This window comes from Schistocerca gregaria, chromosome 3 (genome assembly GCF_023897955.1).
Source record: "Schistocerca gregaria isolate iqSchGreg1 chromosome 3, iqSchGreg1.2, whole genome shotgun sequence".
Lineage (NCBI taxonomy): Eukaryota > Metazoa > Arthropoda > Insecta > Orthoptera > Acrididae > Schistocerca > Schistocerca gregaria.
This window is the reverse complement of record NC_064922.1, coordinates 378,202,245-378,219,547: the sequence shown is the minus strand read 5'-3', so window position 1 is coordinate 378,219,547 and position 17,303 is coordinate 378,202,245. Positions and strand designations below refer to the sequence as shown.

The 17,303-nt window shown below is 36.1% G+C and overlaps 1 protein-coding gene across 1 annotated transcript in view; it reads right to left on the bottom strand.

Annotated features, from left to right (window-relative positions):
- Positions 1 to 17,303, bottom strand: part of LOC126353900 (fatty acid synthase-like) — a 445,172-nt gene that overhangs the window by 59,676 nt on the left and 368,193 nt on the right. Inside the window, exons 25-29 of the mRNA XM_050003124.1 lie at positions 16,935 to 17,114; positions 16,585 to 16,783; positions 12,409 to 12,592; positions 6,134 to 6,282; positions 5,798 to 6,045 (exon numbers count right to left, since the gene is read on the bottom strand). Of these exons, the coding sequence (XP_049859081.1) occupies positions 5,798 to 6,045; positions 6,134 to 6,282; positions 12,409 to 12,592; positions 16,585 to 16,783; positions 16,935 to 17,114 (960 nt within the window). The remainder of the gene's footprint in view (positions 1 to 5,797; positions 6,046 to 6,133; positions 6,283 to 12,408; positions 12,593 to 16,584; positions 16,784 to 16,934; positions 17,115 to 17,303) is intronic.

Below are 17,303 nucleotides of genomic sequence, written 5' to 3'. Positions count from 1 at the left end.
ACCTTGAAACTGGTGTATCGTGCCCTGTTTGAGTCCGTCTTGATGCATGGTCTACCCTTCTGGGGAAATAGCTCTGATTCTCTCATAATTTTCAAGTTGCAAAAACAAGTGGTAAGAATAATGAAAAGTAAAAAAAGAACTGATCACTGTAAACCACTGTTTCAACAGTTAAAAATCCTGTCACTGCCATGCCTCTATACAATGGAACTAGCTTGTTTTACAGTACGGCACTTGGAATCTCTCCACAGAAATGCAGACCGTCACACATGACACCAGAAACAAAACCCAATTACAAATTATAGCTCACAACACAAAATTATATGCGAATGGGGTTAAGTGTATGGGCACCAAACTATACAACCACCTCTCAACAGACATAAAAACAAGCAAAAATACAAAAATAATGACAATTAAATTAAAGGAATTACTACTAAATCATTGTTTCTATTCTGTACATGAATTTCTTGAAACAAAATTTTAATTACTGTGAATAAGCTGTTTATTCAGTTTTAGCTATCTCTACTTAATTAGATAATTTAATTATTGTATGGTATTGATTTCTGACTGTATCTCTTATATGTACTTTGCTATGTGTAGTATGTTCCAACCCTGTCATCTCTCATCACATACCACCTTTTTATGTTTTCTCTATATATCCTGTATGTATTCTGCTATGTGAATTATGTACCGTTACCATCATCTCTCATCATACACCGTCTCAACATAATTTTCAAATTGTCTTGTCCTATATCATGATGTGCTTTGCTGTACAAATTGTATGATCTACAGGACCAATAATAATAAAATCCCATTAAAAGGGCTAGCTCTGTGGGAAATGGAATGAGACAATTTACCTATTAACGAAGTGAAACAGATGTTAGAAACTGCATTAATAAGATGCAATTGTTAACTTGCTTAAAGCTGTTTGTGCTTGTCCAAGCCACTTTCAAGGTAGCAAAATAATCGGGAAAGGTGCTATTTTGAAAAAAATAGTAGGTTTTTTGCTCACTTTTATTAAATATCTCCTCCATCTAGCTTAATATCTTTTATTCATAACATATTAATTTGCCAACAAGCTTTCAAGCTTCTGTGGAAGTATAGATTTTAACTGTACTGATTATACATACACATGAATTTCATTTAGTCCCTTGGTACATTCATTTTCACTCTTCTCCTGAAATACTGTAGTTTCTCTGGTAAAATGCTCCAGTCCCTTCCTTCTTCACCTATGAAAGAACATCTCTTCACAGTCTTTCATGGAAATAGTCTTATTTCTGGCTTCTCCTTCATTTCTCTTCAGCTACTTTTTAATACTAGTCTACGCACGACAACCAGAAACAGCCCTACAAACATTGTCCAATCTGGGAATTTTTCTCCAGCTCTCCACTGACTTTCATTTTAATGCCTTTATTAAGGTAATGATAGACTGCATTTCTCGAATCTAGACAGAAGTTGCTGCTTTCCTTTCTACATTTTCCAGGTCTGAAATCACCTATGACTGGTATTGTTCCCATTTAGTTCTAGAATACTCCAGATGAGGCCTCAGCATGGACCCCTTCCTTCACCTTCCTTGAACAGCCCATGAAAATCTCATCGTGGAGGCAAGGAAGCTGTTTGCCTTGCAAACTACCCTCCTCAAAGACCCTAAGAAGTTTGCTATGAAACATCACTCTTAGATACTTGAAACTAGTTTGCACTGAGGCTGTCTCTGTCCCAAACGTATTCTTAAATGTTGTCTTAGACTTCCTGGAGCAGAAACTGAACAACTGGTTCTCGCTTACATTCATGCTCATTCTATTTGTGATTATAGGTCCATAGTCGCATATCAACCCAGAGACTCTCACATCCTTGTAATTGCTTAATTCTTCAATATACACTCATATTATCTGTGAAAATTCTAAAGCAAATTATCATCATATGTCATTTACATGTATTATATAGAACAAGGATATCAGCACACTTGCCTATGACACCTCTGACAGTACCTGCACTTTTGCAGAGACATCTTCTCTTATAGTTACCCTCAGGATTCTGACCTGCAGCAATACCTTTACCCAAGCTATGTCCCATGGGAGCTTATTGAAGACATTAGCATAGGAATAAAGGACCTTGCTCTGAACACTAGACAATAAGACAAAGTCTACATGGAAATTCTTTTTCCCTCTTGTATTGTGGTTGTAGGATTCACAATTAAACTGAACTGATTTGTATTATTAACAACAAAGTACCATTAATTACTAAATCTACTTTACAGTGAGTGTGACAGTTGCAATATCTTTGAAGAGATCTTACATGATATTCAGTTATTTACTTTATGTGGTATCTTTATTGCTCACTTTTGTTAAACTAACGCAGTACAAGACATGTCCATATATACAGTAATGTACAGTGCACTAACTTTTGAGACAGGAGAATGAACTAGACCTGGGTGGAATTTGTGTGGCAGACTAACACCTGTGGCTGGGTGCACTGGCCAGCCAGAGTATGGATTTTAGGCTTTACTCTCGTTTAGGTAAATGATGGGCTGGTCCCAATTTATGCCTCAGAAAAATCATACAAATAGTTAAAATATGATTACACAGAGAACAAAGTTTATACAGTTCATAGGCAGGTGGCACACCTGACTTCCCACCTACAGGTATCCGCTGACTGTGATGGCAGGAAGGACATGTGATCACCAATTTAAATAAAATAAATTTGCCATATCTTGAGTACAGTGGATCCCATACAATATGGATTAATGCTACAAAGAAGAAGGACAACAACTACAAAGTTTGACAACTAACATGGGACAGAAGAAGTCAAATACTTAAGAGAATGTAGGTTTCCCCTTGTCCTATTAGCTGTTGTCTCTCATTCTGGGATCTGAGTACCTGTGCTTTTAAAGCTATCCTTCTTTCCTCCATTAGGAAGAAACCAACAGTTCCAAATTCTAGGACAGTTTTGTATATTTTTATCTTTTATTGGTTCCTGAAGATAAATACTGACCAGCAATTCTGCCTCATATGTTTATCTTCTGTTATTCATCCACGCAATAAAATATGTATCTCATAAGTATATCTTTTACAGTTTTTGTTTTTGAAGGAGCAGCATTGTTTGTTCCAAAGCAGGACAGCTACATTTCTCATTGTAAAATGATTTCTGATTAATCGTTGGTTAGGTGGATGAATGCATGTTTTCAGGATTTCCCAACAGATCTGTTGCAAATACTTTTCTCAGGCTTGCTACTGCATCTTATTGTATAAATTGCGCAATATTTCTTTGATGCAACTGTTCGACATCTTCAAGTGGGGGTAGTTGCTGTCACTGCTGCAAGGTGCGAATGCTTATGCTGTATCATTTGTCGTGATTCACTTCCTTTACCCCAAACTGATTACGTTAGAAAAGTTTAGAGGACTGGCAGCATACCTAATTATTTTAGCCTTGGGTTGACAGCTGCTCACTTTGAAACTTGTTTCTTAGAAAACTTTCTTTGATGAAGACTATGTTTGTGTGCGCTGTACCTGAGAATGAGATGGCATATAAAATGAATGAGTGTGCCATGCTATAGTAAACAGATTTCTATGTTTTTACATCACAGAGAACTGTATATGCTTAACAGGTATTGTTCAGTTCCTATGGGATTTTCTCTGTATAAAATTTTATTTATTCACTCATCCAGAAATGTTGTCAGCTTCATTTATGATGTTTTTGTGCCCTCAATTGTTGTGGTCTTCTAATGAGGGGGGGGGGGGGGTTGAGTTATATCTGAGTAGGAAAGTACATGATCAAAACTCACTTGTGTACGGAACAGCAGTTTATTTTTGCATGTCCACAAGAATAGCGTACTGACATGACCAGTATCTAGAATGTTGAATAAAAGCACCTTTCAGCCATCTAAATTTCTAGTTGTCAGCAAGTGATGATTGAAGGGATTGCTGTGTCAAAAATCTATTGATACCAGTCTCTGAAGCTGGCCCCTATTTTGAGTGGAGAAGAAGTGGGAATCTTCCTGCAAGTCAGTCAGGGGGCCTGAAGATGGTTTCAAAACATAAGCAAAGTTTTTTACCTGTTACATTCCGGAAATATCCATTTTGAATTCTTGGTTATATCACACATCTTTTATCACTGTTCTGACTCTCAAATTCGTTTATTCATAAAAATATACAATTTTATCAAAATGTTCTCTGTTAAGAAAATTGGATGTTAATGCAATAATTAACATGAAAACAGAGGTTTCCAGAATAGTCTGGTGAGCACACACGGATTATAAATAGTAGTAAAAAACATGCCAGATGTTAGTCCTATGTAATTTGCTTCACAGTATGGTTTGTAATTTGCATTCCACAGATGTGCATTCCACAGTGCTTTTGATTTGTTTTAAATGAATTATGGTGCTAATTTTTATAATATTTGGTGGAAAACATGAAGTTACTGTCATTGCGATGTCCTGGTGTGATATTTAACTAATTTCTTAAGTTATTAATGGGGAAAAAATGCAACTAATCTCTAACAAAACATGAAGGTAATAGATCCATGTGTGAAAATCGACATGTGCTCTTACTACAAACAAAACTCACCATATTTCCTGGTCAGTAAGCTACTCTTCAATAGAGGTCATGAAAGTTAGGAGTATATTATCATTCAAATAATAACTCATTTTAATCACCTCTCATCATCATGTACATCAATTCTTTCATATTTGCATTCAAACTGCTACAAGAGTGCATAATATGACATAGGCATTTTCCAATTTGTATATCTCAATAACAAAGAGATTTTGATATTTAAGTTGAGTAGGAGAGAGTGGGGTTACACCACACAGCACAGCCAATTATAACACTGTCAGTAGAGGCTGACATGTGCTTACTTTTGTATGATATTACTGAACCCATTGATGCCAGTCCCTTTAGTGTAACATGATTCTACCTTTTACATCAAAAGTGATTGACATCAAAAGCTGTTAATGATACTGGAAACTACCATCTGTTCTAGTTGGAAATAGCAAGAAATCTTATCATAGTGAAACTATGTAAGCTGTGTAACTGACAGCTTTCTTTGATACTACTGCATGAAAATAATCAATTTGACAATGATAAGGCAACTATTACCATAGATGGTGCTTAGATTAACCCACAGGCTTCCCGCAGAGATGCATGCACTCAATTAACGCCTGTCCAGTGATCAGCAGGTACACCATGTCTGGGCTGGCAGGGTTCTGCATAGAGGGTTTACTTTTACCATTATAAACCTGAAGACGGCCTAAGAGTGCATATAGTGACTGAAAGTTACCAACATTGTGCAGTTCGCTTAAATTTTCATAGAACTACCTTAATGCTGCAAACTTACAAATATCACTTAAAGAAATATGTGAAATTGCACAGGAAGAACAGCAATTAAGGCAATTATTGGAATAAATGTGTACTATGGCTCATCACTAACCTGAAAGTCAAAAGCAACTTTTGCTCTACACTGTGCTAATCTTTTTCTTGAAATAGTCAATACAATGTGCTCTGCTTTGAAAGAGTCATTGTTTCCTCATTTACATTAGACCAATCTCTACCCTCAAGACAGTCTCTTCAAAAGAGTCAAGTATAATTGTTATGTACATTCATGACATTTCACAGATGTAATTCAATGTGTTTCTGTAATATTTTATGAACCCAGACTGTAATTGTATATTTAGTACAAAAATGTGCTTATCATAGCTGGTTACATTTTGTGCCACATTTTTGGTGTATCTAATGTTAGTCTCCATCATACAAAACTGATATTGCTGTAGAGCCTTTCATTTTAGACAAAAAAATATGTTACTTACTGCAGCCAGATGAAATATACCTATAACAGTGCCCATTTTATTTGCCTGAGTTATAATGCTTTTTGTTCCATCATTTGTGCACATATTATCCACTGCAACATGCACTGTCACACCCTTTTTTCTCCACCTTTCTACACAGTGCTGCTGATATGCTGTGCACGCCCCTCTTCTAGATGTTATGACCAAGTGTTGCAGGCCACGTGAAACTAGCCAGCTTGATAGCTGAAGGCCAACTCCTCCAAGCCCACCTATGTATTGCAAATTTGTAGATAATTTTACTATAAATCTGAAGATACTATTTACATGAATGTCTTTATTTTTGTAATAATTATATACCTGTTACAATACAGACTGCACTGGGACTGAAGCTAATTCTAGGTTTTGCCTGTACCCTCAAGGGCTGTGACACCTTGGACTCATTATGTTTTTCTTCTTCCCTGATACAAAGCAGCACTTTTCCTATATGGTGCCCACCAGCCATGTACCTGAAAAGGTGTCAATGAATATATTAATTTACTCTTCACAGACTATAACAAATAGCAATGATACATACTGGTGTATTTATTTCTTGTTGTGGTGGGACTCAGTGCTTAAAATTTTATCTGAACATACAGAAATACAAAGCTAGTCTACTTTAACAAAGAAAGACAACAGGAATGCACACAGGTTAAAACATCAAGTAATAAATAATTTGAACAAAATTAACATATTAATCTGGAATGTAGTCAAACTAAGTCGGGTGATGCTGAGGGAATTAGATTAGGAAATGAGACACTTAAAGTGGTAAAGGAGTTTTGCTATTTGGGGAGCAAAATAAGTGACGATGGTCAAAGTAGAGAGGATATAAAATGTAGACTGGCAATGGTAAGGAAAGCATTTCTGAAGAAGAAAAATTTGTTAACATCGAGTATAGATTTAAATGTCAGGAAGTCGTTTCTTAAAGTAATTGTTTGGAGTGTAACCATGTATGGATAACTAATGAGGAGGTATTGAATAGAATTGGGGAGAAGAGGAGTTTGTGGCACAACTTGACAAGAAGAAGGGACCAGTTGGTAGGACATGTTCTGAGGCATCAAGGGATCACAAATTTAGCATTGGAGGGCAGCGTGGAGGGTAAAAATTGTAGAGAGAGACCAAGAGATATATACACTAAGCAGATTCAGAAGGATGTAGGTTGCAGTAAGTACTGGGAGATGAAAAAGCTTGCACGGGATAGAGTAGCATGGAGAGCTGCATCAAACCAGTCTCAGGACTGAAGACAACAACAACGACAATCCAAAGAACATGTTCAAGCTAACCTTCCCTTTCTTAATCTCATACAGTTCCAAACCAGTGTTGATGATAGAACATTTAATGATAATAAATATAATTTTAATAAATATGTACATGCCCCATTGCTTCTGTTTCCTCACTGTTTTTTCACCTATGGCTGAGTACTGATATGCCATGAAAACTGCAGTCCCCAAAAAGAATGGCCTAAATGAATAACAAAGAATGTGTAGAAAAGTGTACCAGCAAAATGTCATGGAAATTGTATCTAATGGCATACATGGATGCCCACCATCAACTCTTGTGTGACCACAAACAACAGTGTTGCACCAAACTCATTCAATGACTAGTACATCAAAGTGGAAATGTGAAAACAGCTAACAATATGCCTCACTGATGCTGGAGAAGAAAATGTCAACTTATTCAGTTGTGTGAAATGGTTTTATCACATAACAAAATTTTCACATCTACAGAGTATACTACTACAACAGTGATGCACATGTGGAATTAGTGGACAGAAAAGGCAAGATCTAGCAGCAACTGAGGGTGGAATGGGATGAGTACCATCTTCTCAACACGGACATATTAGGGGCTGCACATTCATCCACACTGCTGGGTCAATGGTGCAGCACTGCAAGGGGTCCAAATCTTCCTGTACTTGTGGTTTGATACCACATGTTATAGGCAGGACTAGGAGGGCACATGCAATTTTTGTAAGTTTACATTTACCTAAAACAACACAGACCTCTGACCGCAGTGTACACCTGAAATTAGTAATTGACATGGTAAGTGGCAAATTGTTTTGTTTTATTGTGGAGAAGTTCTAATTTGAATGCCCCACATTGATGGTTAGACACATATTAGACACTACCAAAGTGACTGTAACCTGGTAGTCTGCATTATTGGGTGGCAAAACAGACAAATGTGAAATGGCATTGTCTACATCTATGTGTACATCTATACTCTGCTAGCTACCTTTTGGTGTGTGGTGATGATACTTCATGTACCACTGCCACTTCCTCTTTTCCTATTCCAGTCATGAATGGTGGCATAATTCCTTTGTGGTGCATCTGTTTTCTTTTTTGCATTTTTAGCTAAACTTATTAACTCAGTTTATAGTTTGTCTTTTGCCATCATGTAAAGATAATTGATATATAAGACATTCACATTATGATTTGAGTGATTGGACTATGCCTTAAATATTTCATTAATCTTTTTAAAAACATTCAAGGTAATTGCTTTTATTCATAGTCTTTTGTTTAGCAGTTCTTATTCTTTTTCAGATGTTGCATTATTACCTTCAAACTGTAACAGCTTGCAGTTGTAGAAACAATGACACAAAAATTATTGTTCATTACTTCATAGTTGTACTTGATTTGGGGGAATAGTTTATTTTTCAGGCAGACTCCATTTAATTTTAATGTTGTTTTGTGTAATAATTTGACAATATGTATACTTCAGTGATGTTTACAGTGGAAGGCAGCAAACTAACCCCCCCCCCCCCCCCTTTACAATAAATCCTAGTTACATCCTACATGTCATTACAATCACAGAGTATCTGAACATACGGCTTTGATCCATTTACTGACTTAAAGTAAGACAAAAACTTCTTAGGAGTTTTTGTCAAATTAGTACATATAATTTTACTTTTGAATTTGCTGAATGCTTCATGCATGGCTCTCCTTACACTAATTTTGGCTTCATTCAGTTTTTGGTAGTATATGAGGCTTTGGCTACATTTAAATTCACAGTGAACCACTCTTTGGTTTCTTAGCAGCTTTCTAACATGGATGTTGAACAATAGGGGGTCTTCCCCATCTCTCACAACCATGCTTGGTACGTACCCATCTAAGGCATGTTGTACAATACTCTTGAACTTTGTCCATTTATGCTCAACAATTTTGGTGCTGGGGACAAAATTTTCATATTAACTACTGAGGTAATCTGCAATTCATATTTTGTTGCTCTTGCTAAGCAGAAAAATCTTTCTACCTTTTCTTCAATTTACAAACATTCAGTGATGCTGTAATAGCCTTAGATCACTGATTCCTTGTTCTACCCTGAGTTGGAAGAAGTTTGTCCTTTTGGTGCTCAGGAGAGCAAATACATTATTTTCATGAGTTGATTCTCTGATTAGCTGCTCAAGGTAATTCCCAGATGTGACATTTAGAACAATTTTGCATGAGTCCTTGTCCCTACTGCCTGGCTTAATCACTTGAGTGTCTCAGTCTATAGCCAATAGGTTGAAATCTCTATCTAATACTATAATACGATTAGGAAATTTACACAAAATCTTCTCTAAATTTTCCCTCAGATGTTCCACTACTACTACTTCTGTGCCAGAGGCCTAGAAAAACACCCAATGACCATATTTATCCTCCTTAGAACTTACCTTCAGCCAAATTATTTCATTCTGAATCTGTACTAACCTTAAAAGATATTATTGTGTTATTTACACCTATAAACATACCTTCACCACCAACCATACCATATTTTTGCAAGGGACATTCCAATCAGAATTTAGAATCCCATTACTATTAACATTTGGTTTCTGCCAGCTTTCTGTGCCTAGTACTATGTGGATATTGTTGCCATTTATTAGCAACATTAGTTCTATGGTCTTCCTATAGTTTCTCCTGCAGTCAACTAATATTATATTAACAGTTTATTTCTCTGATCAGAATCAAAAATATATCTCATTGGACCTGTGAAGGGTTTTCTCTACCCTAAAAAACTGTTATGTGCATGCCGCAAATACCCGCTACCCTTGTAGCTGCTTCCTGTGTGCAATGTTAAGGGGGAGGGGTTCTACAATTCTGAACTCAAAGCAGAAGTCAAGAAATTCACGTCTTAGATTGACAAAGACTCATCTGATTCACTGGTTCAAACCATCCACTTGGCTCCAAACCAGAGCACTCCAATCAGTTTGGGGAATGATGTTGCAAAATACTAACTCTGCCTCCACATTAAGTGCACGACTAGCTGCCTTCACCAGAGCAGCCAGCCACCTGTAGGAAATGAGGATGGTCTCAGAAGCCAGGTGGTAGGCTTCACTAAAGCTGACATGAGACATGTTTGCAGTTGGATGCAGCCAGTGCACTAAAGTGTTAGAGCCTGCTTCACATTTCAGATGTGACCCCCAACCCCCCTTCGGGAAAGCAAAGACGACCCTTTGTTACCAACCTGTCCACTATTTCCCTAAGGAGTTCCAACACCTGCCTAATGTTAGAGCTCCCAGTGAAAAGCAACCCCTACCTTTGCGTTTGTTCAGATCTTTCAGGAAGATTAGTCCCAGTCCCAATGGACAACTTGTCCCACACTGGCTCACATGTGCTTTCAGCAGAAATAAATCAAACCAGGTTTTAAGGCTAAAGGGAACAGCTCTGTGGCCATCATACACTTTTGTCCTCCACCTGGAGATTTGTAACCCAGCCACTTCTTTCCATTCATTGTCAGGTGAGTGCCAACCAGGCAGGATGACTGAATCTGAAGGTGCTGCAACATCAGGGCAGCACCCAGAAGCCTGTAAACTGTCATCAACATAGCTTACAGCTGTTTACAGACAGCAACCAACTCCTCTTGCATCCATACACAACAGGTGCAATCCCTACCTGCCTTTAATCAATGTTCATCTGTACCATAAGGAATATAACATTAACACAAGCAGTCACTGGATGCAATCTAAATACTGCTGCTATCTTACTTCTAGTTTTTATTACATTCTAAAGTCACCTCATACAATAGAAATGCACTAAAATGGAAGCAAAAACATAGAATAAATTAGTAAGTATTAGTCAACACATTAAAAGACACAGATACCATTCATTTCCTCACAGAAGAATGGAGAACAAAAACTAAACTAAAACATGTCCATAAACAGAAACTGCTGCTGCTCTCAGCACAACCACTCAACTGTATGACAGCAACAACACTTAGTAAGCCAGGACCATGTGCAACAGTCATAAGAATTAATGATCTGTGGCACAACAGGACACAACATACAATATCTATACCAACATACCGAGTGCAGTCCAAATGGCGATTACTACATCAGGGTGATTTTAGGACCCAAGATAAACCACTTATTGACACAACACCACATGCAAATATTTAACCAATACAGCGCCTAGCTGTTTGAAATGAGCAAAAAGTTTTCAGTGAATGACTGATATTTTCCTGACCTGCAAATTCACATGAAATACTGCTAACTGAACATGTCTGCAATATTTCTGGTCAAAAATTTGTTTTCCATGATCCTCTGACAACTCCCATCTATCAACAAAACTCACATGCAAATTGAGTAAAAGGAGATTCCTCAGTAACGTTTCTAAGTCATGTTTGATTCTCTGTGCAGATTCCAGCATATGGAAGCTCCATGCTGGAAGCTCCATGCCATGCAGAATCCTCACTACTGGCTGTTATGTATAATTCTACCTTATTAAATATATTCTGAGAATCAGCTAGGATTGAACCCCAAACCTTCAAATTTGTAGTGTGCCATTTACCCACTGTACCATGAAACTGTAAGTCTGCAAATACTCAGGTCACAGAAATATGTCAAGTGGCATGGTTGTTCTTGTGATGCAAAATACTAAGCATAAGGGTAGCTAAGCAACCAACTTTTTAAATATTTACAGTGTGAATCTTGTTCATGTCATGACCTATTATACAACTGAATTATTAACTTCACTGACCTGGTATTTATAATGTTTCAGATATAATTAAATGATGATTGTTTCAAGCTTTTATTAGCTGCACTTAAGAATTTTATCATTTGGTACTGTGGAAAATTATCTACAGGGGGAAAAAATTCTGAGTGACACTGTAGTGAAATTATAGTGATAAGTACAAGCAAGATGACATATATTTTTTAGTCAGTAATATTTCAAGCACTTTTTCAAGACAACTGCTTCAATGATTCTAATGACTTTCTAAAACTAACACATGACTATGAAATAAAATTACATTCTTCACCTTGAATTAGTGTTATATGTTTAGTATCAAGAAATTAAGGAAACTTACTTTTTCATTAACTGTCACAAAGTCAATCATACATACATTTCAGTGATTCAGCATTACAAAAGACAAGATTAAGATGTGATGGGTATGTTTAAAAAAATGGGAGTTGGCAGGATACCAACACAGGAGGCAAGAGGCAAGAGGCCTAGTGCAAGACTGCGAGATAGACAGATTTTTGGAGTAAACCAATGTGTGAAGAAGAGAGGGGCTATAGATGATGATAATGATGTTGATGATGGGGAGTGTGACAATGTAATGGTTCAACTAAACAATTTTAGTACAAAATTATGAACAAAATTTAAGTGAAGAATAACAAAACTCACCTGAAAGCATCTTCTGCTTGATTTCTTGAAAATACTTTCCTGGGCAGAGGTTTTACAACACCTGTCCTTAACCCTTCCTCCATCAACTCTTTCAGCTGGTAAATTTCATCATCATGATGAGATCCAAAAAGTAGATCCAGACGAACTCCATGAAAAGATATATTTTTCAGAAACACACCAAGACCTACAAAAAAGTCACTAACTTAATTCAAGAAATTAGCACCCAACTAAGTGTTTACAGGAAAAAAATATGCGATAGAACTACATTTATATTGCTAAAATAACTCCGTGGGTCAGTGGTTTTTAGTTGTTAAAATAATTGACTTCTACTGTTAAGGTGCAAGATTTGATTTGTAATTTTTTTTTATAGTTATAAATAAAAATCATACACTGTAGTGGCTAACTGCATCTGACTAAAGTCAGAATGTGAAATATTTCGTGTTTCATTGTGGTGGGGAAATTTTAATAGAGTTACAGGCTTATTTTAAATGTACTGAGGTTTAGTGACATGAAATGAAAAAGAATGTCGATATTTATGTTCATATGATTATAGGGTGTAGTGTGGTTCATAAACAATGGCAGTTCATGCAGGTCAAAATTTCTATTGGGATTGCAGTACTGCTAGTTCCAAGCAATAGTTGTGGCATGTGCATGCTCATGTTTTGCACTTGAAGGCAGTGTGTTTCCTGCAAATTATGTCTCTTGCTTGATTATGTAGAATTTGTCACTTACCACCACCATCAGGAATGACAACTCACACCAAATGAAATGAAAATTCACTCAATAACTCTTTATGATCATTTTGCCTACAACATTCACAGCAGAAATCTCAGAACATTATTGAATACTAATAGGCTGTCACAGAATTCATGATGTAGGTGCACAGAACAAGCCTAAACTGGACCACCACTGTTCATGACTCCAATGATATAGGTGCACAGAGCAAGCCTAAACTGGACCATCTTCATTTGTGACTCAAACTACAGTAATCAAATTATTAGTGAGTGGTGTTCCACTTGTTGGTATCATCATGCATAAGAAAAAGAGTTACTATGACAAATGAAGTCTTGTCATTTTCTTCCTAAAACTGAAATGGTTGTGCACAAAAACAATGGTTAGAAATTGAATTACTGTACACAAAAAGTGGTTGTACACAAAAACACTGGTTAGAAACTGAATTAGAGGTAGATGCTGAGGTGTCATCCAAAGAGCAGGGTGCAAAAGCAAGGTTGGAACCTTGCATCCACAGAAGAAAATAGTCGCTGCATGACAAACCAACAAATGAGCAACATCTGCATAGCCATAGTCTTGAGCTTCTCTTCACCACTGCAACAGCTTGTCTACTTACGGCTGAGCGAAAAAATGCTTGGCCCAGTTAACAGTCAACAATCAAGATGATAGCATCATCTTAGAATGGCCACAAGTGTACCTAATGCCTTAGGCAGAACATTAATGTCAATATTATGTTGCTTAGCTTTCAAGTGAAGAATCTTCAAATTTGTCTGTATCAAGAGACAGTTCTAAATACTCAGAACAAAAAAAATTAGAAGTTTCTTGTAAGGTCTTATGGGACCAAACTGCTGAGGTTATTGGTCCCTAAGCTTACACTCTACATAATCTAACTTACACTAACTTAGTTTAAGGACAACGCACACACCCATGCCCGAGGGAGAACTCGAACCTCCAACAGGAGGAGCCGTGCGGACTGTGACAAGACACTCTAGACCATGTGGCTACCCTGTGCGGCCTACTCAGAACATTTTTGAGAAAATGGACTGTACAAATTTCAGTCGATTTTCATATCTATATTGTAGTAAAGTGAACTTTTGTATATTATAGTTCCACTGAATCTCCTTCCAGAGCATACTAAAGAACCTGCTGTGCTGGCAAGTGTATTTTCATGAAGGACTGCCAAATTTCATATGAAAAGAGAGCACTTTTGTAAAATCAGTGAATGTAATAAACTGGTGAGGCAAATGGATGTGATGTCTCTTTAATATGATCTCCATCATAATGCATGAAGTGAGGTACTCAAGCTCTAGTGAAGTATATGGTTGAGTTTGACAAGGCCTAGATAAATATTACATGATTGGAATCTATGTAACAAGAAGAATAAATTAATGATGAATGGCAATGAATTTATTGGTGTCATGGGAAGAAATGGTATGGGCAATCTATTTGCAGATCATTCAGTAGCATTTTTATGCCACAGAAGTATTTAATTATGTTGAATAATTGAGGAGAAAAGTAGATTAAGTACAGACAGATGGATAATCAATCACAACAGACCATGTGATTTATACATAGAGAAAATAAAGAAAGAAAACTGTACCTATTATAAAATGGCAAGATGGGGCAAAAAGCTGTAAGACAAGGCTGTTACTCAGTGTCACCGATGTTTAGCTTGTATGTTGGAAAGACACAAAAAGAAGTGAAAGCAAAGTTCAAAAGGTGTAGTACAAGGCCAATATTTACCAATATTAAGGTCCATTTATAATTTAGCTCTTCTGCAACTAAATAAGAAGGAAGACTGAAATGAGCACTTACATGAAACAGGCAGTACTTCTAAACTCAGATTAAAAAGTAAGAAAACAAAAACACAAATGACATAGCAGTAAGAAAGTTAGTTGCAAAACATCAGAACTGAGGATGATACAGTAGAATAAATCAGTTAATTTTCCTATCTACAAAACAGGGAATATGTCATAAATATATTAGTGCAAGAACAAAAAGATTTATTAAACTAATCAAGTTTGTGGTATGTAACAGTGCCTTACAATCAGGAAAAGAAATCTCTGAGACAATATACAGCACTATGCGAAAGTAAAATATATTTGGGGAGTCAAACAGAAAAAGAGGAAGCTTGAAATATATGAAATCTTTTCATAATGAGGTGCACTAAAATTTAAGTGCAAATTAAGAACAAAGAAAATATATTAATGTTATGCGTTCTAAAGGACCAATGAATAGATAATTTATTTGTGCAGAGAAGAAAAAGAGAGAAATAATAACTAGAGCAGAGATAAACTTGAAAACTGAACAGTGACTATCAAAGACAATTTGTGTGATGAAATTAGCACAGAATAAGAAAAATTGAGCACTGTATCACAGTGTCCATGGGTATCTCATTTGTGTGTGGTGTAATCATGAACTTTAAAATAGAATCCTGGACATGGCAGAAACAAAAGTAATTTGATTTTCATAGATAACATATTATAACTGAGAACAATAAATGTCAAGTTGTACACTGTATCTAAGGCAAATATCCAGACCCAAAAATATATAAAAATAATAGTAAAAACATGCTATAGAATGATAATGACACTCTCCTCAGGAACAGTTCAATTTAGTTCTTTTGTATGTGTTACTTTTACGGCAGTGCTGGTAGAATTATGGTACTACAATTATAAAATATTTTAGTTTATAACAGAATTACTGATGATTTCTCATGAAATTAGATAAATATTTCCACCCTATTTATGCATGTATTTTCAGACAATTTTAATATATAAAAGAAGAGTCACTAGTTCAAGATTTTTTTCTAATATGAAATGTGACATATGCTGTGCTATGAGAAGCAATGTAGCTTGAATCTCATAACAGTTTCTCAAGTAGAAGAAATGCATTATACTGTACTGTAATACAGAAGAGTGCTCTCCTGGTCATGTAAATATTTTTTCCAGATATGTGCAGATATGTTACTAATTAAAACAGGTAATCACCACAACTGAAAGCTACAACATGTCAATAGTATCTACGCTCCCAAATGATGATATTATGGTAGTTAACTGTGAAAATAAGGATCATTTAAAACTTGAACAAACTGATAAAGTTGTAAAATAACATAGAATTTGAAACAAGTTAAAAACATGAAAATATTTTTAAAAAGTAAACGTTACAGTCAATCTCCTTTTGGCACTGAAATCATTACAGACAAAGCAGTAATTCATATACAAAATCTTGGGATTGTAAATAGTCACAGTAAACAAGCATTATTTCATTCACATGTCTGTCTCCTACAAAATCAGTAGTTCATGTATAATTCAAAAACATTAGTCATGAAATTTGTTGAGTTTTGAGTATTACAATGAAACTGGTCAACACTTCCTTCTCACAGAATGTGTAAGTGTGAGATCTTATTGTGCATTTATTTTAATGAACAGACCCCAATTTTACCTAGCTGTTTGTCAGTATACAGATCATACTGTCCAATTTCTATGAAACGTCCATATTCAGCAACACATCGAACTGAGGCTTGTAGCTTATCTCCAGAAAGAGAATTGAGAACAAGATCCACCCCTCTTCCTTGAGTTTGCCACAGAATATGTTGTTCAAAGCTTGTATCTCTTGAATTTGCGAAGTTGCATTCCTTTAGCTGGAATTAAAAACAGAAAACAAAGTCCCAGTAGCACAAGCATCTCTTAAGAGTTACTTTCACTTATTGACAAAAAATAATGGATTCATCAGTGCAATAACTTTATCACTCAAGTTTTGTTTACAGGGCATAAACTGAATATTGCTCTTACCTGTGGGAATATTGAACAAAGTGTTTGTTTTTTATGGTGGTTGCTAACTGTAGTATATACAGTGCAATTCATGTGCAGTGCAATTGAGATAGCTGCTTGTCCCACACCACCGCTTCCTGCATGAATCAGAACAGTCTCACCATGTTTCAATCTTCCTCTTATGATGAGAGCATAATATGCCTGAAATAATAAAAAAATTCTGTGCATGTGTTACACATTAATAAACCAAGAGAAAATTACAAAGAAAGGTGCATATTGTAATGGTAGTTTCATAAATATTAATGTGTTTTTTCCTTTGTTGCTTTGTTCTATGACCTTGCTGACTGACATGAGGAAGATGTCTGTCCTATAATATTTACTGCAACTTCA